The sequence below is a fragment of the Salvia hispanica genome, chromosome 6 (genome assembly GCF_029641045.1).
Source record: "Salvia hispanica isolate PSC_SH4W2 chromosome 6, Shi_PSC_v1, whole genome shotgun sequence".
Classification (NCBI taxonomy): Eukaryota; Viridiplantae; Streptophyta; class Magnoliopsida; order Lamiales; family Lamiaceae; genus Salvia; species Salvia hispanica.
In genome coordinates, this window is record NC_142697.1 from 24,427,121 (window position 1) to 24,440,724 (window position 13,604).

At 32.2% G+C, this 13,604-nt stretch overlaps 1 protein-coding gene across 1 annotated transcript; it reads right to left on the reverse strand.

Moving 5' to 3' along the window:
* Window positions 1-9,994: 9,994 nt before the first annotated feature.
* On the reverse strand, window positions 9,995-12,680 carry LOC148923402 (uncharacterized). The gene is made up of 3 exons (XM_089061483.1): window positions 12,213-12,680; window positions 10,243-10,403; window positions 9,995-10,004 (listed from the first exon to the last, which is right to left on the reverse strand). Exons 1-3 carry the CDS (start codon window positions 12,678-12,680, stop codon window positions 9,995-9,997), a joined length of 639 nt encoding a protein of 212 aa, XP_088917609.1.
* Between the last annotated feature and the right edge of the window lie 924 nt (window positions 12,681-13,604).

The following is a 13,604-nucleotide window of genomic DNA, read 5'->3' on the forward strand; positions in this document are numbered from 1 at the left end:
CAAGAGAGAGTAGTGAAAATAATGTAGTTAAAAGAAAAAGGGTGATCATCAACTATCCACATTTTATCCACATTTTTTTGTTTTTTTTTGGTCATGAAGACTTAAAAGGTTAATTAAATAAACAGTAATTTTTTAATTCCACTCTTATAGTTAAACTAGTATAACCCACGTGCGATGCACGATCCATTTTATTTTTTTCATATTGAATATAAGCATATATATATATATATATATATATAATCAATTGAGATTATTTAGGCTAATTGAGAAATGAGATGCAATATCAGCCACTCATTTTTATTAAATGAATGGTCCAGATTTTGCCACACAATAAATATTTTTAGATTAATTTAATATGAAAGGGCAGAATAGTAATTTTATGTTTTAATTAGGGATGAAGAAGATGGCCACCCAGAGAGTCGATGCGGTGATCCAATCATCATTCTTCTCTCTCAACCAGACAATCCTTCGAAATTCTTCGTCATTTCGCTGATTTCTCATCGGAAGCTTTGTTTCTTAGATATTCCGGATAGGTGGAGAGAGCTTTCACGAGCGCGCTTCGATCCTTCACCGTTGAAGCTGAAGGAATCGGCGTTTTCGACGCCGTCGAGGAAATGGCGGTATTCGAGAAGTTGAATCAGCAACTGAATTGAATCAATTGATGATCTGAATGTTCAATTCGCGTTAATTGAAAACCTAATTCGGTGAAATTTGGGGAAAACGCAGGGAATGGGGGTTCGAGAATATGGAATTCAGAGATTCGTGAACGAGGATAAGGCAAGATCGGAAATACGCGATTCAGGCGAGAAACGCCTACGCGACCGGCGTCCACATGTCGGAGAATGTCGTCGGTGGGAGCTCTGCCGCAATCTCCTCCCGGCGAAGGGCGCTTTCTGGAATTCGCAGATCGTATTTGGACACACATGTAATTTAATTTCTAATCTCATTTCATTTTTCTCGTTTAGATTTTGATAGCAGCAGCCATGATCCGATTGATTTTGTATTGATTTTTATACATATTCTTCCTCTTTCCCCTCGGATTTTGTTGCTTTTTTTGTTTTTGTTGTTCTTTCTTGCTTGAATGATTGATGTATGGATGATGATGGGGACGGAGATTCACCTAAATAATGATAGTCCTGTTAACTGTGATATCTCAACTTTGTTTTAATTGTTGACATTTGATATTTTGGCTATTGATATGTGAATTATAAGTGTTATTTTTTAGTTGTTGACATTTTAATACGAGTTGTTGACATTCGATATTCTGGCTATTGATATGTGAATTATAAGTCTTATTTTTTAGTTGTTGACATTTTAATACGAGTTGTTGACATTCGATATTCTCGGTATTGATATGTGAATTATAAGTGTTATTTGTTAGTTGTTGACATTTTAATACGAGTTGTTGACATTCGATATTCTCGGTATTGATATGTGAATTATAAGTGTTATTTGTTAGTTGTTGACATTTTAATACGAGTTGTTGACATTCGATATTCTCGGTATTGATATGTGAATTGTAAGTGTTATTTGTTAGTTGTTGACATTTTAATATGAGTTGTTGACATTCAATATTCTCGCTATTGATATGTGAATTATAAGTGTTATTTTTTTGGTGGCAGGAGGAATTGCTGCATTGTTACGATGTGATGGCGGCGGCGGCGGGGCTGTTGACGCCGGCGAATGTGCTGGATTTCAGCTGCTCGTTTTCTAGCAGTCAAATTGAGAATTCCGCCATTAATGAATCGCCTCAGCTTTCTCAGAACAAGAAGAGGTTGATTTCTGCTCAGTGATTTAAGCTCGTGTATGAATCTGGCAAAGATGTCGAATTAGTGTTGATTACTTGATGATTTTTCACAAATTTACGGTAGCTTGAATCTAGCTTAAAAAAATACTACTGATGTTGTGCAGAGCCGCAAAAAATACTACCGATGATGGTCTTCTCGTTTTGGATTGAAGTGGCATGTTCAACTCATGAAATATATTCACTGAATTTGTCGTTTTCGGAAAGTTTGTTTGCGGGTGTAAGATTCTTTTGGTAGATAATGATAGTCTGGATATGAATTGGAAATATGTCTGTTTAAATTTTACTTCCATATTTTATTTCTTTTCATTGCTCTGTTTGGATCACTGAACATGAGTTGCATGATGGTTGCTCACTGGATTTAGAATTCCAGTTGAGAGTCTCTAAACGACAAAAGCTTAAATCCTCATCTCTCAAATTTGTATATCGCAATAAGGTCAATTCTTATAATATATGAGCTTTCAAAAGTGATATATATGTATATCTGCATCTTATATTTTGTAGATTAGTTCTGGTGTATACTAATATGAAAATAATCAGCACTTTGAGAAATTTTTTGGAAGTCAAGTGATACCACTCTAATTTTATGATAAACTTGCTAGGAGACTATTGACAGCATGGATTAGTTACTTTATCTGTGGAGTAACTTATCTTAACTCTATTTTCTAGACCAGAAACTGAGAAATAGGAGTCTGCTGCTGATGCTGTTCTTGTAGGGCCATTAGTTAATTTATGAACTAGTTCTTCTCTTCATAAGACTTAGCTTAAAATCTAAGAGGCCACACTTTCAAGAATTGTTTTTGAGTTGTTGACACTATATACAAGTTGTTGACAAATTGTTAACATTTGATATATAAGCTATTGTTAAATACTACGAGGAATATAGGAGGAATCTGTACGGTGGATTGACGCATAATGCTCTACTCGTTGATGCAGTCGGCACACTCGTCGTTCCGGCTCAACCTATGGCTCAGGTTTGCTGTTCCTCATGCTTTCGATTTTGAGTAGCTGTTTCATTATGCTAAACAAGTAATTGTTAATTGTGTTAGTTTGAAGGTGCGAGTTGATGTTTTTGGAATATGTTTTGGAGTTTTCTCATGACTAATCCATCGAGTAGCTGTTTCATTTGAATTGAGTTGGAAACTGATTGGTTTCTTCGCAGTTGCACTTCAATTCTCGTTTGATTAACTTTTTCACTATGTTATTAATGTTTCATTGAAGGTTATAATGCAGTTGCTATGTCTGTTGCAACAAAACAAATGCATTTCTTTCTTTCTTACTTTCTTTTTTCTTTTCTTTTTTGTATCTTTTCAAGTTTTAAATGTTTGATTTCGTGTCATTTTTTTTTGGCATGTACATGGTTTCGAAGTTTATCTGTATGAATTTTATAAGTTGTTGATATTTTAATACGAGTTGTTGATATTTGATATTCTCGGTATTGATATGTAAATTATAAGTTTTATTTTTTAGTTGTTAACATTTGATATTCTCAGTATTAAAATGTGAATTATAAGTGTTATTTTAATACAAGTCATGTCAACTACACTTTCAAACCATGTCAACTACACATACAAGCCATGTCAACAACAATTATAAGTCATGTCAACTACACTTGCAACCCATGTCAACTACACGTACAACCCATATCGTGTCAACTGCGCGTATAAGTCATGTCAACTACAGTACATATCGTCTCAACTCCACATACAAGCCATGTCAACTACGGTATATAATATATCAGCTACACGTACAAGCCATGTCAAGTACACGTACAAGTCATGTCAACAACAATTATAAGTCATGTCAACTACACTTTCAAACCATGTCAACAACAATTCCCTTAGTTGTGAATTATAAGTGTTATTTGTTAGTTGTTGACATTTTAATACGAGTTGTTGACATTCGATATTCTCACTATTGATATGTGAATTATAAGTGTTATTTGTTAGTTGTTGACATTTTAATACGGGTTGTTGACATTCGATATTCTCGATATTGATATGTGAATTATAAGTATTATTTGTTAGTTGTTGACATTTTAATACGAGTTGTTGACATTCGATATTCTCGATATTGATATGTGAATTATAAGTATTATTTGTTAGTTGTTGACATTTTAATACGAGTTGTTGACATTTGATATTCTCGGTATTGATATGTGAATAGTAAGTGTTATTTGTTAGTTGTTGACATTTTAATACGAGTTGTTGACATTCGATATTCTCGGTATTGATATGTGAATAATAAGTGTTATTTGGTAGTTGTTGACATTTTAATATGAGTTGTTGACATTTGATATTCTCGGTATTGATATGTGAATAGTAAGTGTTATTTGTTAGTTGTTGACATTTTAATACGAGTTGTTGACATTTGATATTCTCGGTATTGATATGTGAATAATAAGTGTTATTTGTTAGTTGTTGACATTTTAATACGAGTTGTTGACATTCGATATTCTCGGTATTGATATGTGAATAGTAAGTGTTATTTGTTAGTTGTTGACATTTTAATACGAGTTGTTGACATTCGATATTCTCGGTATTGATATGTGAATAGTAAGTGTTATTTGTTAGTTGTTGACATTTTCATACGAGTTGTTGACATTCGATATTCTCGGTATTGATATGTGAATAATAAGTGTTATTTGTTAGTTGTTGACATTTTAATACGAGTTGTTGACATTCGATATTCTCGGTATTGATATGTGAATTATAAGTGCGATTTGTTAGTTGTTGACATTTTAATACGAGTTGTTGACATTCGATATTCTCGGTATTGATATGTGAATTATAAGTGTTATTTTTTAGTTGTTGACATTTTAATAAGTGTTATTTTATTGAATGTTGAAGATTTGAAGAATGTTGAAGATTTGAAGATTTGAATGTTGAAGAGTTGCAGATTTGAAGATTTGAATGTTGAAGATTTGAAGATTTGAAGATTTGAATGTTGAAGATTTGAATATTGAAGATTTGAAGATTTGAATGTTGTTTGAAGATTTGAAGACTTTGCAACTAGAGTTTTAGAGAGGATTTTAGAAAATGAATTCAAACACAATTTAATGAAAAGACAATTATACCCCCGTGTTGACATAATGTGATAGTTGTTGACATAAAGTTAATCTTGTGAATTAGTGGCTGAGATTGCATCTCATTTCTCAATTATACCCAAAAATCTCATCCTAACAAGACCCTATATATATATATATAGGGATGTATTCAAATACTTTTCATATCTTTTGTCCTTTTTCCTTCTTAATCCTAGCCCCACGATTTTGTCATCTGACGGTTAGATTAATGCCACGTGTCATTTAATAATGCACATTTTCATTCTAATAATGCACAACGGCTAATAATGCAACATTATAGACTAATAATGCACATTTTCATTCTAATAATGCACAGCGGCTAATAATGCAACATTATAGACTAATAATGCATTGATCACAACCATCCAATTTAAGGATCCAAGGGCTGAGATTAAGAAGGAAATATGACACTTAGGGTGCAAAGGAGCCTAACGCACCCCTATATATATATATATATATATATATATATATATATATATATATATATATATATATATAGAGGGGATGTGATCATATCATAACCCCCAAATCACATAATAACTCTATAACCAAATCTGGACCACACATATTTGATAATCTTGTGGTTGAGATTCAAACTTAGATTTACTTCATAAAAAAGGCGCGGAGGGGTAAAAATGTAATTTCCTCATTTAATTTCTGAATTCTACTCCAAACGCGCGAATCACGCTTTCATTCTTTTTGAACTCAATTCTCTCCTTCATCTTCATCTTCACAATTAAGATCGATTCTCTCATCTTCATCTTCCATATTTCTCGCCTATTTTATTTCAACATCTCCAGATTTTCTTCGATTTGTTTCATTATTCCGTATTCTCCAGATTTTGTTTCCATAATTGTGATCGGGAAGATGTTTTCAATTTTGCGTTCTTATTTTCATTGATTACCTCTTCAATTGCTGTGAAAATTTGCTTCGATGGAATCTGTAGCAAATAACGAAGGTAACAATCATTATCTATTACTTAGCTTATTGATTGTGTTCATATTCATGTATTGAATTTGATTTTAGATTAATATTAGTTGTTGATTGGTTTATGTTTCTGATGTACTGAAATTCTTATTTGATTATATTATGTATTGTCGATTATGTGTTAAAATGATACTTTTGGCTTATAAATGTTAGGTTTACTGCATAATATGATAGTTTTGTCGGATAAAATGATATTATGATAAAATGATACTATGATAAAATGATACTATTACTGATTTGTAGGTATGTACATTCCTGTTTGTGATGATAGGTTTACTGCATAACATGATAGTTTTGTCGGATAAAATGATACTATGATAAAATGATGCTATTACTGATTTGTGGGTATTTACATTCCTGTTTGTGATGATAGGTTTATTGCATAACATGATATTTTTACTGCATAAAATGATACTTTTACTGCATAAAATGATATTATGATAAAATGATACTATGATAAAATGATACTTTTACTGATTTGTAGGTATGTACATTCCTGTTTGTGATGATGCTTTGAAGCCAATGATTGGTATGAAATTCAATACATTAGTAGAAGCAGTTGGTTTCTATGAACATTATGCTCGTTCAGTTGGTTTTGGCATTCGTAAAATGGGTAACAAATCAGTTCAAGGTATTACTAAGTGGCAGTATTTGGCTTGCAGCAGACAAGGCTCTAAGAATTTTATACTTGGTCATGCATCCCAATCAACTGAAGTGTCTTTTAAAAAGCGTAGGTGTCGGTCATTTAGGTGTGAATGTCTTGCTAAGCTCAATTTGAGATATTATTCAGATGGCAAGAGCAGAGGATATGAGGTTTATCAGTTTGTTGAGTATCATAATCACTTAATGGTTGCGGATGAGCATAGGCATTTTATGATGGCCAATCGCAATCTGGATCCTATCCATCGGAGGTTTATGGAGGATTGTGCGCAGGTGTAATATTGGTCCCACTCTCACATTCAAACTTTTGAAGGAGATAATGAGTGGACCTGAAAATGTTGGATGTGATATTATTGATATTAGAAATGGTTATCGTGATATTATGTCCAATATTGATGGTTCAGATGCTCAAATGATTTTTGATTATATGCGTTCTCAAAAGGAATCATCTGATGCCTTCTATTATGAAATTGAGATAGGATCTCATGGAAAGTTAACTAGACTCTTCTGGGCTGATGCTATTTCAAGACGAAATTATCATATGTTTGGAGATGTAATTTCATTTGATTCAACATACAACACTAACATGTATATTACTCTTGTTGCTAATAGACAAAATGATACTTTTTGCTGATTAAATTATATTTCAGTTGATAAAATGATACTTTTTGCTGATAAAATAATAGTCATAGCTGATAAAATGATACTTCTGAATTATATAATGACAAAATGATACTTGCAGTAGATAAAATGATATTTCTTACTAATAAAATGATACTTTTGCTGATAAAATGATAGTAATAGCTGATAAAATGATACTTTTCTATATGCATGAAAATATAATTCATTTTTATGTTATAAAATGGTACTTCTGAATTATATAATGACAAAATGATACTTGCAGTAGATAAAATGATACTTCTTACTAATAAAATGATACTTTTGGCTGATAAAATGATACTCAGAATATACTCATTTTATTCACAGAACCTATCATTTTATTCCCCGAAACTATCATTTTACCATGCAAAAGTATCATTTTATCCGCTCAAACTATCATTTTATGATGCAAAAGTATCAGTTTTCAAATAAAACAGAACCACCAAAAAACATCATCAAACCTATATCATTTTAACCATTTTATGATAAATATAATTCATTTTTATGCTATATTCTGAAGGTATTGCATGATTTTTGCTCCATTCACTGGAAAAGATAACCATTCTAGACCAGTTACATTTGGAGCTGGCTTGTTATCAAGTGAGGGTAGAGAATCCTATTCTTGGTTGTTTGGCTGTTTTGTTCGATACATGGGGGTAGCACCCAAATTGATTATCACTGATCAAGATTGGGGTATCAAACTTGCTGTTCAACAAGTACTTTTACAAACAAGGCACCGATGGTGTATGTGGCATATCAAGGTGTCAGATAAGTTGCCCAAATCTTTACTTGGTAATGAAGATTTCAAAAAAGAGTTGAATGCATGTGTTTGGTCTGATTTGTTAGAGCCTGATGAGTTTGATATAATATGGAATGATATAATGGAACGGTATGGATTAGAAGACGTGCACTGGTTTGGATCAATGTTTGAAGATAGAGAATTCTGGGTTCCTGCTTATTTTCGAGATTTTCCCATGGGGTCGCTTCTTAGGACTACATCGATGTCTGAATCGGGGAATAGCTTTTTTAAAAACTACACAAAGCCACGTGCAAATCTTGTACAATTCATCAATTTCTTTAATTATGCTGTGGGAGATCAAAGGAATGCCAATTCACGATTGAACTACTTGGATTACTCAACTATTCCTGATTTGTCAACCCAATTGCCTATTGAGAAGCATGCATCTACAATCTACACTGATTCTATTTTCAAACATGTACAACAGGAAATAAGTATGGTATGTGAGATTGTTTCTATAACTACTGTTGAGGATAACATCAAGATGCATCAGGTCAAGGACCAATATGGTAGAACATTGGATGTTAAGTATGATTGTAAGGAAGACACATTCGACTGTAGTTGCAAGAAGTTTTCCAGAATTGGTTTGTTATGCTGTCATATATTTTGTTTGTTGAAGAATAAGTCTGCTAATCTCATTCCTGAGAAATATTTTGGTCGAAGGTGGTTGAAGAGCTCTTTACTAAAGGCAGCACATGGTCTACCATCTGAGGAACAACAACCATTTGAACGTGTGTTCCATTTTTAACCTTATTTGTAAAAATTCTATTTTTCAGTCAGAGAAATGATAGTTCTTATTGTAATAATGTTATCTTTTATCTTGCAGATTTGGATGAAAAGCAGGAAGTTAAGAAAAAGTTGTTCTCCAACTTTTATCGATTAGTCCAAAAGTCTGAAGGAAGTATTGATCATTTGTCTTTGTTAAGTGCTGGTCTTGATGATTTGGAACAACATATATTTGGAAATTGTGCAGCACCTTCGGTCATTGAAAAGAAGAAGATGGTTGAGGATTTTTATGGAATGACAGTACCTGATGTAATTGATGTACATCCTCCAGACGTTGTTAGTACCAAAGGATCAGCTAGTGGCAAAGTAGCAAAGAGGCAGAGTGCAATAAGGAAAGCAAATAAGCCTCTACGACGGTGTGGTAAATGTCATGAGATGGGTCGTCATGATTCAAGAAATTGTGGTAGAGTCAATGAGACGACAGATTGAAGCCATTTGATATAGTTTAGGTATTTTTGGTGTATAAAATGACATTTTGGCTGATAACATCATTCTTTTGTTTATAAACTGATAAAATGATACTTTAACTTGAAAAAATGATACTCGCAGCAAATAAAATGACAATAACCTTAATAAATGATGTATAAGCTGGAAAAAATGACATATAAGCTGATAAAATGATACTCTCAACGGATAAAATGATATTTTAATCTGACAAAATGATATATAAGCTGATAAAATGATACTTCTGACTTATAAAATTATAAAATGATACTCGCAGTTGATAAAATGATACTTTCAGCAGATAAAATGATAAAATGATACTTATGACTGATAAAATGATACTTCTGAATTATATAATGAGAAAATCATACTTGCAGCATATAAAATGATACTTTGGGCTTATAAAATGACATTTTGGCTGATAACATCATTCTTTTGTTTATAAACTGATAAAATGATACTTTAATCTGAAAAAATGACAATAACCTTATAAAATGATGTATAAGCTGGAAAAAATGACATATAAGTTGATAAAATGATACTCTCAATGGATAAAATGATATTTTAATTTGACAAAATGATATATAAGCTGATAAAATGATACTTCTGACTTATAAAATTATAAAATGATACTCGCAGTTGATAAAATGATACTTTCAGCAGATAAAATGATAAAATGATACTTCTGACTGATAATACGGTATAATGACAAAATCATACTTGCAGCAGATAAAATGATAATTTTGGGTGATTATATTCGCAACCACTATTACAAAACGCTATTATCAAGTCATAGAAGTTAGTATACAGGGGGTTTAAATTCTCTAATCATCTTTTCAACATCAATTTCTCCTTTTTTGCTGTCATTCTCAAACTTCTTCTTTATCATTATAAGTGTCTCAAAAGCCTTCTTGTTAGTATCTCCAATAAGCAATGCTTCAGTATATCTGGCACGGAGTTTTATGAAAGACTCTGTTCCCTTCTTCGTTAAACCCGAATTCCAGTTACGAACAGGACCACCCATGTAAGTCTCCAAATGGCGCATCACGTAAATTCCAGTCAACTTTATTTGTATCGTTCTGCCATGGCATATTCATGTATCTGGTTTTTGACAGTTTGACAGTTCTTCCCATTGATGGATTGACTCCATTTCCAAGATAAGTTCGGAAGAAATTTCTCTATTCAAATAACACAAAACATACATGAGGTTGATTAAAAATTATATTATGCTCCATACTAAATTATATTCAATGCATTTTAACTAATAAATACTGAATGCATTTAACTAAACATACCAGAGTACTTGGTGCATCTTCATATTTCTTCTGAAGTAAATCTTCACTAACCAGAGAATTGTCAATCACATCCATCATTTGCATTTTGAGATTGAAGCAGATGATATAATAATGTTCGTACGCCCAGATCGGAAAGAATATCTAATTTTCAAAACATTATATATAAATGTCATTTTCAAAAATATAGGTATGTTGTTCGTTAATGGATGTGATCATATCATAACTCATATTTATGGTGATAACCTAATAACCCTCATTTTATGGACGAAATGTATCATTTTATAGACGAAAAATATCATTTTATCATGTATAAATATCATTTTTAGTAAAAATGATATTTTTGACCTATAAAATGATAGGGTTATTAGCTTATCACATAAATATGGGTTATCATTATAACGCACCCCTGTTCTGTAATGTATATCTAATTATTACTTACCAGGTCATAATTTTTCCATTTGAAATCTTCAATCTTTGACACATTCATTCAAGTTTGAGCAAAATCTTTCTCGACTCTCTGCTTCAGTCCAACCAGATCTCCTTGTAGTAATGTTGTAAAGCTGTCATGTTTACAGTTTTGTAAATATATTTTAACTTTTAATGTAATACTATTATTTATTTACTCGTTTACTGTACCGTAGGTGTGGTGTTGATAAAAAGACGACTCGGTGATGCCTTTGATTTGAATTTTTCATTGTAGTTGAGGAACACAACCCATGCATCTATGATGTTGATCCTGACGTATGTACGTGGAGCAAGGCTGTGGAAGTCAATCTTGAACATTGTGATCTTGTCGTTCTCATAAACTACCTCATAACTGATTTCAAATTCATATTTAATGTTAGTTAAAAGAACTGAATAAGAATATAATTATGTAATTCAAAACTTACTATTCACTTTCTTCATCTGTCATCAACCAGTACATTATTTCCCTCTCTTCTTTATTCAGCTTTCCTTTCAGATTTACTGCTCTGACATTGTAGGGAGAGCACATTGCTTCAACAATTTTCTTTGTTGTTCTGACCACTTTCTCCTTTTCCATTGGAGGATCTTGAGAAACCATCTTCTTCCCTTTGTCCTTATTCAAATTTTCTTCTCTTTGTTTTAAAACTTCATCATCTTCTTGAGAAACCACTTTCTCCTTATTCAAATTTTCTTCTCTCTGTTTTAAAACTTCATCATCTCTGTGGATATCCTCCATGACAGTGGTTATTATGGTATCAACTCTGTCATGCTTTCATTAAAAAAAAATATAAATTGTTATTGACAGAAGGTATACTATATAAAATGATACTTATTACTAATAAAATGATACTTTTGGCTGATAAAATGATAGTTATAGCTGATAAAATGATACTTTTCTATATGCATGAAAATATAATTCATTTTTATGTTATAAAATGGTACTTCTGAATTATATAATGACAAAATGATACTTGCAGTAGATAAAATGATACTTCTTACAAAACTATCATTTTATTCACAGAACCTATCATTTTATTCCCCGAAACTATCATTTTATCATTTTATCATGCAAAAGTATCATTTTATCCGCTTAAACTATCATTTTATGATGCAAAAGTATCAGTTTTCAAATAAAACAGAACCAACAAAAAACATCATCAAACCTATATCATTTTAACCATATAAACAATCATTTTATGTACTTAAACTATCATTTTTAAAAGTTACCTCATATTCTTCATTCTGAACTTCTTTCCCTGAAACTTTTTCCTCTTCTTTTCCAGCTGCTTTATTAGCCATTTCCTTTTCGCTTTCATTCTGTTTCTCTTGCTCGTTTTCCACCTCATCATCTTTTTCCTTCTCCACATCCTTTTCCCGATTAAATTCTTGATTCTCATTAGGACTGTCGTCACATTCAGGTATCAGAGTGAAGGTAGGGAACTCATTCCTATTTTTCAATATATATGTCCTCTCAGCAGCTTTAGTTAACTCAATCATGATATCAATCCATTCAGGATCATCAGTTTCATCATTGTTTATAGCCTGTGTCATTGTATTCTGACTTTCTATAACATGCTGCACACCTTCCTCTCTCAATCCCACTGCATTTCTTGTTGTATCACAGATTATCTTAAAGCTATTTAGATTCTTGAGTTTTTCCGGCGCTGCTTCAAGGACATCAACAATCTTCTCCATTGATGCTTTAACATTTTTGGCAGCTTCCTTCCATTTATGTATGAAATTCTCCCATTCATTGGTTGTCCCCACTTCATCATGATCATGATGATCATTTGTCTTCAAAACTTATACATCTTGAGATTCTTCTTCTTCGTCATCTTCATCATTTTCTTCATGTGGCTGCTTTTTATATCTGTCATACATATGACCCATACCAAATGTTGAATTCTCTATTTCTGCTCTTTGTCTTTCTTTCAATAGTTCGGCAGTCCATCCTTTCACTGTTGGATAACATCTTGGCACCATTTTTTTTAAAAAAGAATCCTGTCCACGTAACAAGCCTACATTAAACAAAAACTAAATATTAGTTTTTCTGTAAATAGATTCATAGAAAATGGAAAACAAATATATTCTTACCACTACAAAGATAACTGGCCCGGTAAATATCTTTGCAGTGTTCTTTTTCCACCTCTTTTGTGTTTCATGCAATCTAGATATGACATAGCCACACCAATTGTATTCTTTGATCTTCTCAACATCAGCTATGTAATCTAAAATTTTTGGCCTCAAATTTCCATCAGCAGGAGTGTTAATCAAGGCATACTCCATGAGAACCATAAAAGTCCATTTAAACAACTCACCACCTTCTTTGTCTCTCTCCATCTGCTCTACAACATACTTTGGCACCATTTTTTTCTCTCCACCTTTACAGAATTTAGCAATTTCAGTTTTGATGTGGGTATTTTTCTGAAATTTGCTCTTATTGATAGGTAAAGATCCAATCGGGAACCCAAGAGTTATGTGAACATCTTCATCGTCTAAAAACAGTGATTCCCCACTGTTCAACTCAATTGATGAACTTTTACGGTTAAAGTTGTAGATCAGATAATACGCTAATGCTCTTGGGAAACTTCTTATATTGAAGTTTAGGAGTGCGCCAAA

What these genes read in the sequence shown, in the direction of transcription:
- LOC148923402 (XM_089061483.1), bottom strand. Translation starts at nt 12,680, where the DNA reads ATGGAGAAGATTGTTGATGTCCTTGAAGCAGCGCCGGAAAAACTCAAG. An exon ending in TTCAGAATGAAGAATATGAG is followed by an intron (nt 10,404 to 12,212) that starts GTAACTTTTAAA and finishes TTATTTGAATAG; the next exon opens with AGAAATTTCTTCCGAACTTA.